Source organism: Ambystoma mexicanum, chromosome 3q (assembly GCF_040938575.1).
Source record: "Ambystoma mexicanum isolate Mex_15411 chromosome 3q, UKY_AmexF1_1, whole genome shotgun sequence".
NCBI lineage: Eukaryota > Metazoa > Chordata > Amphibia > Caudata > Ambystomatidae > Ambystoma > Ambystoma mexicanum.
In genome coordinates this window covers 1,079,943,356-1,079,958,256 of record NC_090926.1, presented here as the reverse complement: position 1 = coordinate 1,079,958,256, position 14,901 = coordinate 1,079,943,356, and the positions used below count along the sequence as shown (strand labels likewise).

General features: G+C 46.9%; 2 protein-coding genes across 5 annotated transcripts in view; one reads left to right on the top strand and one right to left on the bottom strand.

Annotated features, from left to right (window-relative positions):
* The window catches only part of LOC138583263 (zinc finger protein 1 homolog), a 371,722-nt gene extending 363,350 nt beyond the window's left edge, over positions 1-8,372 (bottom strand). For both annotated transcript variants that reach the window (XM_069655344.1, XM_069655345.1), the window contains exon 1: positions 7,914-8,372. In XM_069655344.1, coding sequence (XP_069511445.1) covers positions 7,914-7,937 — 24 coding nt within the window. In that variant the 5' untranslated portion in view covers positions 7,938-8,372. The remainder of the gene's footprint in view (positions 1-7,913) is intronic.
* Positions 8,373-8,395: 23 nt separating this feature from the next.
* LOC138583262 (zinc finger protein 436-like) overlaps positions 8,396-14,901 on the top strand; it is a 253,278-nt gene continuing 246,772 nt past the window's right edge. Inside the window, exon 1 of one of the 3 annotated variants that reach the window (XM_069655341.1) lies at positions 8,396-8,749. In XM_069655341.1, coding sequence (XP_069511442.1) covers positions 8,726-8,749 — 24 coding nt within the window. In that variant the 5' untranslated portion in view covers positions 8,396-8,725. The remainder of the gene's footprint in view (positions 8,750-14,901) is intronic. The other 2 variants (XM_069655343.1, XM_069655342.1) reach the window with 2 other exon arrangements.

The window sequence follows — 14,901 nt, the reverse complement described above, 5'->3', positions numbered from 1 at the left end:
CTACCCATGGGTGCCATAAGGGTATACCACAGGTCTGTTCACCAAACCAAAAGAGAAAGCTGCACCGCCAGGAGTCCCACATGAACCCCTGCGTGGAAACACGCCAGAACACGCGATAAAAAGCAGTAAAGGACAAGGATACGGAGGCCCTGTCCCTCCAGCATCACAGACAGCCAGTACCTTTTTGCCTTTAGCATAGTCGCTCTTACACATTTTGTAGAGCAATCCAAGGATACACAGAGAGCCCAAGCATTTACAACCAGGCATTAAAAACACAATTGGACAATATTATCTCCAAGCACCGTTATTGCAGTACGTTGATGACCTACTTAGAGCAGCAGATATCAGGGAAGGGTGTGTGTGGCACACCACGCACCTACTAGAGTTTTTCTGCTCCCTTGGGGCATAAGGTTTCCCCAAATAAGCTACAATTGTGTCAGCAGCAAGTCACTAATCTAGGTCATTTACTTACTAAGAGAGAGAAAGGATTGCAAACTCAACAAATACAAATGATAACTAACATGCCAGTACCCAGCACACAGCAAAAGGTTAGAGGATTTTTGGGGAAAATGGCAGCTATAAAAGCTTTTAGGGACCCTTAGTGTGGGGTTGCAGCCATCACCTCTTTTGTTTTGATTTAGTCCCCCCCAAGTGGGACGGGTATGCCCACACGTGGGTTCCCGGTCTGATGGGCCTTGAGACCCAAGATATCCTCACTGATGACGCCCAATGAGACCGAAACATGTCTGGGGAGGCTTGTAGTCTCATACATAAGGGATGTGACCTAGAAGTTGGGGGCTGAACTGCCCCTTTTGGGGTGGGACCAAGCACGATTTGAATATGGTATGTCCCCCTTCTGTAATGGCTTGGCAGGTGAAGAATTATAGTCTGGAGGGTTGCCAGAACGAGGTCAAGATTAATTCTAAACCTTCCAGCCATCAACCCTTTTGCTTTAGGTTGCCGCCATCCTGGTTTCTGGGTTAAGATGCTTCAACTGGTCATTTCAAGCCAGTAGATACCCATTTTCTCCTTGAGCCCTTCCTTTTGTTTTGAAGACTTGGCCCTCATTTGAGCCTCTTAATTTATAAGATCTTAAGTGCAGTTCCTTAACGTATTCCTCATAGCAATCACTTGTGCTAGATGGCCTGAAGAACTCGAAGCCCTCCTAGGTAGGCAATCATTTCTGGTAATCAAAGCAAATGCCTCCATTTTGAAATGTGATCATGCCTTCAGTCCAAAAGGTTTTCTCCACCTTCCAGAGAATTGAAGGTTATCTTGCCTACATTCCATTCATCCCCGTCATAGAAGGAAAGGGTGTTACACCTATTAGGCGAGTACTCTTTCTTCATCTTCTTAGGACAGCCAATGTTTGGAAATCAGGGAGACACTGTGTGATGTTTGGTCCCTGATGAGATGGAAGAAACCCACATTGGCACCCCGCAGGAGGAAGATTAAGGGCAAGATTTCTGTGGTCTACATGGCAGCAGCCGTTCATCTACGTTCCCCTCACCACCCAGCATGCAAGTTAGATCCATTAGAGCTATGGCAGCATCGTAGGTGAAATTCCACAATGTTAATGTTGATTTATACCGCACGGCGCTACCACCCAAGGACAGGCTCCATGAGCAACATGTGGAGCTCTACAAACCTTTGTTTCTCACCTCTGCTTGGCTCCGTTGGATGACAAATAATGCAGTTTCGGGAAGGGTGTGCTGGTTTTAATGTGCAACTGAGATTTTTAAGATGAAATTGCTTCAATAAACAAGAGCGTTACATTGCCTTCAGTCAGGGGTGGACTGGCCTATAAGGAACTCTGGAGATTTCCCGGTGGGCCTCTGCACCGTGGGCCTCTTTTGTGGTATTTCCAAATGTTCTCATAGGGAAAGCATTGGGCTTGCTGAAAATGTGTCATATGGGGCCACTTTGAAAATTACTTCCAGGGCCTCTTTGGTCCAAAGTAAATATTTCCAGGGCCTCTTAGTTCCCAGTCCACCCCTGCCTTCACTATGTTATATGGTTTTGATGGATAAAGGTTTGGTATTTCTCCGAGTGCTACTCTTCCTTATCACCGACCGTACACGCACCAACCACGTAGTGACAATATGGCTCGGCTAATAACAGGAAGAGTTGTGAATGAGCCTCTCCCTTATTCTCAGTATTGGAAGGGGAGGCGCTTCACCACGGACAGTGAAGGAGCAGCAGCAGTTGTGATCACTTGTGGAGAGGTAAAATACCTAATTTATTATGGACTGTCACATGTTGGAGTAATGAGGAATACCATACGGAATCATCATGCCGGTCAAGTGGCACAGTGAGTAGAGCGCTCACTTTGACATTCGTGCAGAGCCTGCTATCGCAGGTTCGAATCCCGGCGGGGCCAAAATCAGCCTTTCATCCTTCCGAGGTCGATAAATGAGCACCACACACCGTGGGTAATAATAAGCAGCGCTCCGTAGCGCTATATAAGTGCCAAATTATTATATTATTAATATCGCATGACACTAGTGTGATGTCCCGAGTTACGGATAGCGCGCATGCGCGAGCCTCGTTGTGGCCCGCGCATGAGCTGTTGCAATAAAGTGCGCCCGTGCGGCAGTTCCCGCCGGGACGCGGACCAGGCAACATTGCGTCCCGCGTCCTCCCTGTATGTGCGAGTGCCTGTATGGGTGAGGCCCGTCGGCACACATAACAACTGGCGACGAGGCGGGATCACCGCCGCAACGTGTGCCCAATACGTGGGCGCAGAGAGAAAAAAAAAACATCTGCGTTGTTACGCGGTGGCACGGAGCGGACCCAGCAGAAACACTCCACGCGTCGTAGCAGTAGCGGCCTGAGAAGGTGCTCGTGCGCTGCCACTTCAAGAGGATACGATCAATTTTTGGAACCCCGACGGTCCCTAATAACCTGGGGACGATCACAACAACACAGACAGCGCAAGGTGGTTGGGCTGAAACCAAGAAGTGAAGATAACCTGGTAAATCGCAGTCGGAGGTACGTGGAACCCCACCCCAGTCAGGTTTGCGGCCTCTAAATCACCGAGAGGTGCCTGTGCGACCTGTGAAGATGGCGGGAAGTGAGGGTGAAACAGAAGCTGCGACAAGGGTGGTAAGGACTCAACAGGGGTCGCTACTGCCCATGCAGGAATTTGATGCATCTGGCCCCCCGTCCAAGCTAGGCCCCAGGTGGCTACTATGGGTGAAAAAACTAGAAATGTACTTTACAGCCACAGGGACTACTGATGATGATGCGAAAAGAGCGACGCTCCTGTATTCGGCTGGGCTAGACGTGATGCGCATATACGAATCACTCAACCTGCAGATAGTCACGTACACCACAGTAAAGACTGCATTGGAAAACCACTTCATACCCCAGTTAAATGTAGACTATGAAAGATTCCTTTTCTCCAAGGAGAAACAGCGGGAGGAGGAATCCCTTGATCAGTTCTGTGCAAGGCTAACACTAATGGCCAGCACGTGTCGCTGGGACAACGAGGAGTCGATGATACGGCACCAGGTCATCCAGGGGTGCAGCTCAGGTAAACTGAGACGGCAAATACTGAGGGAGCCAGGATGGTCACTATAACAAATACAGGACAGTGGCCGGACATATGAGCTGGCCGAATCCAGAGGTGCGAACATGGACGCAGCGGACCACCCTGGCACACGGGATGGAGCATATGCCATAAGAAAACGGTCCAAACCGAGAGAAAAATGGACCCCAAAGTCATCTGAGAACAACTCCCCTGCCACCTCTGGACCATCCTGCAACTACTGTGGATATGACTTGCCACACACGGAGGAGTGCCCAGCCAAGGGTAGGTCCTGCGGACGGTGCAATGAACAAGGACACTATGCCCGTATGTGCCGCGCCCCTGCTCCGGTGCCTGTGCAGAGAGGACCCGCGAGAGCATGGGGCAGCGGTTTCAGAAGACAGCGGAGCATCGCGGCGCTCGAACGAGAAATCCAAAAGCTGCAGCTCGCAGAGGAAGAAGAAGAAGACGAGGAAGACGAAGTTTTCTTCATCTCTAACATTGCATCGGAAAGCAAAAGGAAAAGACAACCCAAGTGCGAAGTGAGTATACTGGGGGTGCCTACACAGATCCTCATCGACACTGGCGCATCGGTGTGCGTTCTCGCAGAGGAGCACTACCAAAGACTCCCAGGCCCCCCAACACTAGACAAATCCATGGCAAAAATCTTCACTTTTGGGGGAGACACTCCGTTGCCCCTCAAGGGAGCATTTGTGGCACCCGTGTCAAGGGGGAAAGTCACAATCAAGGCCAGATTCTTCGTCACAGACGTTAGCCCGCACTCCCTACTCAGTTGTGCCGCATCCGAGGCCCTAAACCTCGTCCATTTCGCATACGAAGTATATCAGATAGCCATTGAGGCACTGCTAAGCAAATTCTCAGGCATCTTCGAGGGGATTGGGAAATTGAAAGCGCCCCCGGTGCGCCTCCACATTGATGAATCAATCAGGCCCACGGCCCTCAAACACAGGCGGATACCTTTCCACCTTAGGGAAAAGGTGGAGGAAGAACTCGTTCCCTTGTCAGCATGGACATCATCGAGAGAGTAGAGGGGCCGACGCCGTGGGTCTCTCTGATCGAGGTGACGCCCAAATCAAAACAACCCGGTGCGGTTAGAATATGTGTCGATATGCGACTGCCCAATGCGGCGATTAAGAGGGAAAGACACAACACCGACCCTCGACGACATAATTGGAGAACTACAAGGGGCCAAAGTCTTTTCTAAACTAGACCTTAGAGCAGGGTACCATCAGCTTGAGCTCCACCCTGACTCGAGGTACATAACAACGTTCACAACGCACGACGGCCTTTATCAATTCAAACGCCTAAGCTTCGGGGTCTCGTCAGCCGCCGAAGTGTTCCAAAACACCATCCGAGGAGCCCTAGCAGGCCTCAAAGGCGTATTGAACATGAGTGACGACATCCTGGTATTCGCAGCTTCGGAAACGGAGCACTTGAAGAGGCTGGAAAGCACCCTCCAAAGGCTGAAAAATCTAGGCCTCACGCTACATCGACAAAAATGTGAGTTCTTCAAAGACCGCAGAGGTTTTTTTGGTTTCATTTTTCACGCAGCCGGCGTGTCACCTGACCCGGCCAAAATCAAGGACATCAAGAATGCTACCGCCCCACAGTCCCCCACCGAGGTGAGAAGCTTCCTGGGGATGGTGACATACTGTGGGCGGTTCATCAAAGGGTTAGCGTTGACAGCGGAGCCGCTCCGGGCGCTGACGAGGAACGACACAGCATGGAAATGGGGTGCCGAGGAGCAAGAGGCATTCCAGACCCTGAAGAACGCCCTGTCCGATGGTGACACCATGGCGTATTTCAACCCTGGAGTGGAGTCCGAAGTGGTGGTAGATGCAAGCCCGGTAGGGGTTGGGGCCGTATTACTGCAACCTGACGAACGCGGGGACATGCGTCCAATCGCATACGCAAGCAAAGCCCTCTCCACCACAGAAATGAAATACTCACAGATTGAAAGGGAAGCACTGGCCATCTTGTGGGGCTGCCGCCACTTTCGCCTATACATCCTAGGCAAACCTGTGGTGGTGGTGACAGACCACAAGCCTCTATTACCAATACTAGCAGGTGTGTCATCGAAACCACCACCCAGAATCGAAAGGTGGATGTTGGCTCTGATGGAGTATGGGGTACGACTGATATACAGGCCAGGCACCAACAATCCGGCAGACTATTTGTCACGCCATCCCAACAAAGAGGATCCGGATACAGACATTGGCGCGAGTGACTGTCACGGACTACTGTGTCAAATGGTGGAAGGGTCTCTCCCGACAGCGATATCAAGAGCAGCCATATCGACGGAATCTTCCAACGACGAGGTCTTCGGCATCGTCCGAACCGCAATCAGAAGCGGTGACTGGAGAGAGGTGCTGCGTGACAACTCGCGCCGACAAGAGGAGGCCCAGAGAGACCTCCAAGCGCTCTGGAAGGTGAGAGAGGAGCTTTCCATTTCGGACGACGGGCTCATACTGAGAGGACGCCAAATCGTCGTGCCACGGACGCTGAGGTCCCGAATGCTAGAACTAGCGCACGTTGGTCACCAGGGAGTGGTCAAAACAAAAGGCACGGTTAAGGGCCAAAGTATGGTTCCCGGATTTGGAGAAACGGGTAGAGAACTTTGTAAAAAGATGTATAGAGTGTCAGGCAGCGACCCCAGGCGACCGAGCTCCGCCGATCCGATCCATGGAGCGCAGTCAGAAACCATGGGGGACAATACACGTAGACTTCGGATCAACAGGAAGGGGAATGTACTTTCTGGTAGCAGTAGACCAATGGTCACGATACCCCGAGGTAGAGGTGGTTGAATCAACGGCGACTGAATTCTCGACGAGGGCACTGGACAAGATGTTTGCCACACACGGGTTCCCAGACCTTCTATGCTCGGACAATGGGCCGCCGTTCACTGGCAACCAATTCGCCACCTACCTCAGGGAAAGAGGAATTCAGCATTGCAGGGTGTCCCCACTCTGGCCACGGGTCAATGGGGAAGCGGAAAGGATGATGAGGACCCTGAACAAGGTCCTGAGAATATCAGCCAGCAGCGGGGCAGACTTGGAGAGAAAACTCGTGGAATTTCTAAGGGAATACCGCACGACGCCTCACCAGTCCACGGGAGTGGCTCCCGCGGAAGCCCTGTTCGGACGATGCCCAAGAGGACTGTTACCGGAGGAAGAAGGCCGACCACCTGGAATTATTGACAATGAGAAGATTCGGGAGGAGCGAGTCAGACGCAACGAAAAGGAAAGTGAACGACGAGGGTTGCAGGAAAAAGAAATGTTTGTAGGGGACACGGTGTTGGTCAGGAATCGACACCCTGAAGGAAAACTGTCCCTCCCATTTGAGCCACGCCCGTGGAAGGTAACACACGTGAAGGGCACGATGGTAACGGCGGCCTGCGATCGAGGGACTGTCACACGCAACCGGTCGTTCTTCAAGAGAATAGAAACACCAGTCGAGAACGAAGCTCCGGAGGAAGTCACAAGAACGGAGGAACCAACCGTGGAGCAAGGGGAGAACGAGCACCAAGCCCCCACCGGAGCCGAACCCGGATGTCCCACGCGGCCTGGGACCCCGCCAAGATATCCAGTGCGCCGAGAGCGGAGGTTGCCAGGCTATCTCAAGGACTATGTACTGGACTCGGGGGACTGAGCCGAGAAGACCTGGTGGGACGTAAGTGTAACTGCTAAGGGCCGTGTTCAAGGCCACCTAGTGTATTGGGGTTCACGCACCCCGGAAGTTTGTGTTCCATTTTTGTTAAAGTTGAAAAGGGATGTGATGTCCCGAGTTACGGATAGCGCGCATGCGCGAGCCTCGTTGTGGCCCGCGCATGCGCTGTTGCAATAAAGTGCGCCCGTGCGGCAGTTCCCGCCGGGACGCGGACCAGGCAACATCGCGCCCCGCGTCCTCCCTGTATGTGTGTGCGAGTGCATGTATGGGTGAGGCCCGTCGGCACACATAACAACTAGTATGAACAGGGAAGACAAGATAAAAGTGCAGTCAACCCACCCTGGGTTGCAAGTAGGCCCATAAGTCAAATCACCCAACAAATTCTATAAACACAATACATTTAAAATACAAATTCAAGACATTATTAGGAAGTCAAGTCATGTGACAGAAACCGCACCACAAAAACCATTAAAGGCGGGTTGGGGGCAATCATAGTGCCTACCCATTTAAATAACTTGGAGAAAATAGTTTTACAGTAAACGCTGGTGAAAACTTTCACAAATTGGTACTGTATCTACAATGTGCTAATTGCATTTTTACATACGCCACGATGCCCTTGGGCTGATGTGCGCTTTAAAAATACGAATAAGTAAATACTGACAGACTACATAATGTATGTAGCAAACGCGATACTCACCTCCGACGAACCCTGATGGGGCATTTTTGCTCGTTTTTCACTTCAGTCCTTTAGATGTTCAGATGTAACGTCGGAGGTGAGACTAGTTCTTAGATAGAAGGAAACAAGCCAGATGAAAAAATCCTAAAACCCCAAAACTCCCTCGCGTCTCGTAAACAGCACACAGAGATTAAACAAGGAACACAAGCACTCTTTTTGAAGTATAAATGGGAGAGAGACCTCTCCGAGTTTTGGGACGAAACAGAGAGGGGAAAGCACTCCTTGCCTACGAGCAATACCGAGAAAAGCTGGTTCGACAGAACCCCCTCCCTCCGGAGACGTCCAAGAGCTCACACTGCCCACTCTAATAATAATCATGCAAGTAGCAAGGGTCTGCTTTATTTCAGGGGTTTATGCACCGAATAACAACTGAGCATGATCAAGAAGGAGACGCTGACAGATCAGTTCAGGAAAACGGATCTGCATCCCGACCGTTAGAAAGATACTGCCTTCCTGCGCATGCGCAACACACCCGGAACCCGACAGAATCCGTTGTTTTACTGCACATGCGCAGACGAGAGTTAGGCGGCTGTCCCAAAGCAAGTGGCCCTATGGTCGAAGGATTTAACGTTTCCTGCTGTTATCACCCTTACAGAAAAGGTTTTTTTAGTGCACCATTGGCTAGTATTTCATTCACTGCCCGCTTGTAGTAGCCGGACCCGTTGGGAGGGAGCTGTTTTCAGTTGTGTGTCAGATGCGGAACTCTCAACCTTTGCCTGATCCCACACCAGCAACTGTTTTTATCACTTGGAAAACAAAATAACAAGAAAAATATGACACTGCAGGATTCAACTAAGGTGAGATTTAGCATAAACGGCTTCTAGTTCGAAGGTAAGCAATATGCAGTCGCCCCGCTCACTTATGGGTGCTCTGGTTAAGGGCACATCGAGGGTAGTGTCGCACAGAGATGCAGCAGGATAGTCACTTCAGGTTTGTGTTTTCTGCCCTATTTTGAATCTCTCAGTGGTGTGTCGTTCACTTGCGTACTGCGGGCTTATGTAGTTCTGATCTTACAATGATTAGTTGCAGGTAAACTTGAGACTTTCAGACACGGCTAGCTACGATTTCTTTTTATTTAGGTCCAGTCATGGACGTTGCGATTTTCCACATTTAAAAAACATACACACCTAGGGTGGCCAACTTTACAAAATGCATGGTTCCATACATACGGTGTCATTCGCTCCCCCTCTTATCCACCTTTGGGGTAAGTAAGTGGCAGAGGGTATTTTAACCCATACACAGCTCAAAAGAAACTATAGGACCATTATTGATGCAGGACACTCATCTGTCAGTGCTCTGTCGAGGCCCTGTGGGACAAAAAATATACAAAACGCCCTGATTTACATACTTGGACACCAACATAAGCGATGTCACAGAAAGGGCACTGCAAGTAGCATCATCAGTCCTTGATACTGAGAGGTAACATGGGAGGTGACTAATAAGTTGTCATGAGTACATTGAGTGACAAATAACACTGTGGTGTGAAATACATGAATAACACTGTTATTATGTATGAATCAACTCTAGACATTACAATGAGGGTGGATTTCGTTTAATAGCTTATAATATAACAAGCTATAAAGAGAATCACTATTAAAATAAAAAGGTTATTCAAGTTTACAGAAAATACATTTACACCAAATTAGTCACAATCCAAATTAGCCATACCAAAAAATTAGTTAATTAGAGCAGCTCAAATCATGGCTTTGGTTTATCGTTTTACTTTGACCCCTGGGGGATTTAGCATATGGGCGGCTTGACTATTGTTTCAGCAGGTTTTCGCCACTATGATGATTTATGGCCTCAAGGCCCTCCAAAAAATTGATCTCAAGTGGCTACAGGTGGTGGAGGGTAAATTTTGGAAAAAAGTGTTGGGCCTCCCCACCTGTATCCCGATGGCCATCATCAGACTTGAACTGGGGTTGTTATCCCTGAAATCAATGGTGATCAAGAAAAGGACCAAATTTTTTTTGAAGCTCAACAGTACCTCTTGTAACCAATTGCTGGTCTCTCTGTGGCAAGAACTGCGTATGGAATCTAAGAGATCGCTCTTAAAAACCAATATTGAAAATTTCCTCTACACCATAAACTGGAGCTGTCACCAGGACATATTTTCCCCAGCAGTTAAATCTGCTTTGTCAAGGAAAATTGACTTGGCTGACTGGATAGATAACTATGCTCCTCTAGAACAACTAAAAAAAGATCATTTTGTGAAGCATATTCTTTATACACACAAAAAGCCTCAACAGTATTTAAATTTATGTCCAGGCATTAGACTGTAACAATTTATTTTACTTATTAGGATTATCTACCAGTACTGGAAAACACTGGGGTAATAGATAAACTAACTGATGAGGAGCGATTCTGTAGATTATGTGAGGACAAAGAAATAATTGAGTCAGGGCAACAACAAAAGTTATTACGGGAAGTATGTACATAATATGGAGCATGTAAAGGAGGAAATATTTTGGTGGCGGAACTTGATTTCCACACATTTGAAATGCTTAATAGCAATATATAATGTGTGGTTAGTGATTGAGAGACTATTGGGTATTTGTATTTGAGACAACTGTAGTCCCCGAGAATTATTCTTGTGCATAGCAAGAGGTTTATGGAATTAAATGTAGATTGGATATTTATGGGTGCACATAGGATAATGTCTCAGGGTAGATTTTACTGTATTTATTGAATTTTAGGTGTTTTGATATGGTTTTAGTAAGTATTATGAATCTTAATTATGACTATGTAATTTGGTTTTCTTTTTCTTCTTGCTATTGGAATATGTTTATATAATATGTAATCATGTGAAAAGTGTATTTATAAACTAACACATTAATACATTATTATAAAATTATACACATTAATGCATAAAATCAATCAATTTACAAGAATAAAATGACACAAATGATTTAAGCCAGTTTGCTTGCTCTTGTTGAAATAACATGTTTTCCAATTTCAAGCATTATATGATGGGCTGCTGCAGGAATTACAATTTTTGCTGAAAACGGCAATGCCCAAAAGTTTAAATTTGTTAGTCCATACGAATGTAATTTGCGTAACCTTTACAATGCAGCGTATTCAGAATAACACAAGGATTTGGATATGGCGAGATGTTTCAACTTCTAGATGGCACAGGCGACAAAGTCTTTGTTAATAAGACACATTAGACGATGCCCCAATGCGAGCATGAACAAGCAATAAGTTGAAACAAAGCAACATAATAAAACGTCGTAACTATGGGTCTCTCACTTTTACAATGTAAACAAAAGGCTTACCAAAGCGGAATCCCTGTCTAACATACTCCACGAAGGTGCACTTAGTAGAAAGCTTATTCAAATGTGTGCCTCTGTCCCAAACTATAGGTTTCTCTTTGATACTCTTAAGTGGTAAGCCCGAGTTGAAAGGAATCTCCAATTGGAAATCTATATTATTATGGAATGATTCAACAGCTGATATAAAATACTTAACTATTAGAGAGGGGCATTAATGATCTTTAATCAAACTATATAAGGAATGTTTATTGTCAGTTGCAACAAAGATTTTAAAATATAAAGAACTATGTGCAACCTTCCACGATGTAAGTAGGGAGGTATGACCCAGTTCACAGCAAATTGCTTCAATCAGTGTTGATTAAGCCAAACACATGCTTATCTGCCATAATTTCCCTTCCAAGATGCTTAACTAAGTGACATGTTTTTCTGGGAATGCCTCTAGTCCCAACAATGCTTCCAGAACACTGCTCATCTTATATATATTTATGAGTTTCAATAGAGCATCCGCTGATAGTCGTAATAAAAGCTCCAACAGCTAAACAAAATCTTCAAGGTTTTTCGAGTAATAAACTCTGCCAAGTCGAGACGATTCGGAGACCAACAGATGGGACCCCCAAGATAAATGTACTGATTGATGACTTCAATAGGGAGGCCATCAATTTTTCAAATAAAATCGTTCTGCTTTTTCCCTTTGGCTTGAAATGTCATCATTTTGGTTTTCTTTAAATTAAGTGAAAGATTATTTTCTAAAAATTATTTATGTAGTACCTATAGGCTAAACTGGAATCCAATTGCAGTGCAATCCATTATGATCAAATCATCTACGTATGAAAGCCAGCAGATTGGCGTACTCCCAATGCATAGAGGAAAATTAAGGCAGTCCTGTTTGTAATATCTCAAAGACGTATACATGATAAAGCATTCGGGCAAGCACTCACCCATGCTTATGTCTGTGATTGGTGATAATAGAATGAGAGGGTAGCCTTTCTCTGCTCAATCTAATTTGGACTGAGGTGTTGGTGGTAAGTTCTTTTACTAATTTAAGATGTGTGGTGTCCAATCCCCATTTCTCAACATTTTTGCCAAAGTCTATTTTGCATGACTGTGTCAAATGAACCAGCGTAATTGATGAAACAGCTGTCATTTAGAACCTTTCGTTTTTAAGGTGGAATGAATCAATTGAGCAGACACCAGATGTTACTCCTCGTGCTCGCTCCTTTTTCGGAAGCCAGTTTGTTGGCTTTCAATTAGATTCTTCTCATAAGATCCCCTTCTTCAAATAAGGTTAAGACATTGGTCGAGGGATCGTATTGGAGGTGGGGGTTCTTCTGTTGAATTGGGTCTCGATATGCTCCCTTGTTGTGTCCATTCCTATGTACCAGCTGCCACCTTTTTATTTATTTATTTCTTAAATTTTATTGGACATGTGTATAGGCACCATACAAAAGTGTTTCCAGGCGCCACAAGACAAATTGGGCAAGGAGGCGGACATAGGAAAGAAAACTACAAAAGAACAGCAATAACAGTATGAAAGATGAAGAGGATGGCAGCTTAAAGGAGAGCTATGTGTCATCTGCATACCACTGGAAATGAGTGGAGAAGGTGGAGATAAGGTGGGACAAAGGGGCTAGATAGATGTTGGAAAAAATGGTGATAGGATAGAGCCCTGAGGGACGCCACAGGCAGAGAGTGAGGTGGTGGAGAGAAAAGGACCCAATTGTACTTGGGAGGGTCTGTTTGAAAGGAAGGAGACCAAAAAAACCAGTGTGATGTCCGTAATGTCAAGGGTATCATGGAGACGGTTTATGAGGATGGAGAGGTTGACTGTGTGGGTGACTCTAGAGATCCCGTCCGGTGCAATGGGAGAGGTGGAGAGTATGGGGGGATGGATATCGGGGCCAAGGGAGGGAGAAGGGGGGTGGGTGTGAGCAGATGACAAAGAGGACAGTATGTCTAGTGTTTTGGAGGAGAAATGGCCAGTGCAGGACAGAGGGCCTCGGAGGGAGGAAAAGAGGATGAAACTGCAGTAGGATTGGCAAGATCCTTGCAGATTTTAAAGAGCTCGGCCATGTTGTTGGTGGCTTCGGAGGTGGAGGCTTGGCTTGGACATTAGCCCTATTCTTGGAAGAGATGGAGAGACAGTATTGCCTTTGGAGTAGGCAGCAGGCCAGTTTGTCAGAGGATGAGCTAGATGCCTGCCACTTCCATTCTTCATCCTTGGACTTGCGTTTCAGGGCTGTCAAGTTGGAATCATACCAAGAGTTTGTTGGCTTAGGTATGCCAGAGGGACTGGTGGCTACTACAAGCTCACCGGTTCAGCTCCCAGGGCCCAACAACCCTCCCCATTACACAAACGGAGGACTCTGCCAAGGGCAAGTTAAAACTGTTGTTTATTACACAAACAGACAGAGATCATACAGGACATTTGAAACAATTCCCACAATCACCGCTCTCGAGCCTGTGTCTGGCCATTTTGTTTCATTTCGATGCCACAACATGGACCCTTCCCCAAAAAACCTGAGATTGCGCCTGGTTCAGTAATTGGGGTGGTATCACTTATGAACGGCACCTATAAATATTGTTTTATTGGTCCTCAGATGTCAGGAGGCTGGCCTGCCACTGCCCCAAGAAACTATCGATTACATGGTCGCAGGATTACCATTGGCCCTTGCCCTCGGCCATCCACCCCTGGATTTCTGTTCCCTGATTGGCTGGAGCTGGTCTCCCCAGGCCTGGGACCCAGCTCTGTTCTCGGTGTTCTGTGCACCTTTTCAAGGTAATGAGAAAGACTGTGTTCTCAGTGTACCTGTTAGTACTACCACTTCTGCTTGCGAGAGTGCCCTCAGCGTTGCAACAATGTTAAATATTTCCATGTTTCACTTCATGTCTGTATTGCTGAGAACTGTCATCCCACTGCGGGTGAATAACCATGGTCTAACTCGGCTGCATCACATGATTGAGGACCGCGAAATCGAGCTCTCTGGTCTGCTATTTATGAGGATCTATTCTGTTCTTCTGCCGATGGCTCAGCGTCGCTTAGCATTGGAATGTGCTTGTTTGTCTCGGACCTTGGCTGCGATCCCTGGCCTGCTGTTCTGTGCAGGCTAGTTCTGATTTTCCTAGTCTCTCGTCATATGGCTTGTGGCCTCATGTAACCTCATTATAATTATACTATGATTTCTGCATATCTATACTGTGCTATGTGTCCCATTGATTAGTCGTGTTTGGCCCTTCCAGGCTCCTTACATGATCCTGTAGATCCATAGGGTTAGTTGCGATAAGCATCTCCAAGCTTGCTCTGCATCTCTTCATTTGCCTTGCGTTCAGCATTTCTGCACTGGGCTAATGAGAAAAATAATAAAAGCTTTTGACAGTATGTATATGTATCTGTCCTCTATCTACAGAACTGTGTAAGAATGTTCTTCGTGTTTGCAAGTGTATGTTCGTGTAACTTCGTGCATGGCTGCGAGTTTACTTCATGACTAACGTGGCTATGTCGTGGTGTACCTAACGATGTCAGCACAATGGTTTCGTGGCATTAGTCAGCGTCATCAATTGAGGCATTTGGGTCCATAACCAGTATTGAGGCACCTGTGTCCAAAAACACTTTCACTGGATATGGTTTGAATGGCTATCTAAGGGGGTATATGTCCGCATATGTGGATGTCATTGGCCCT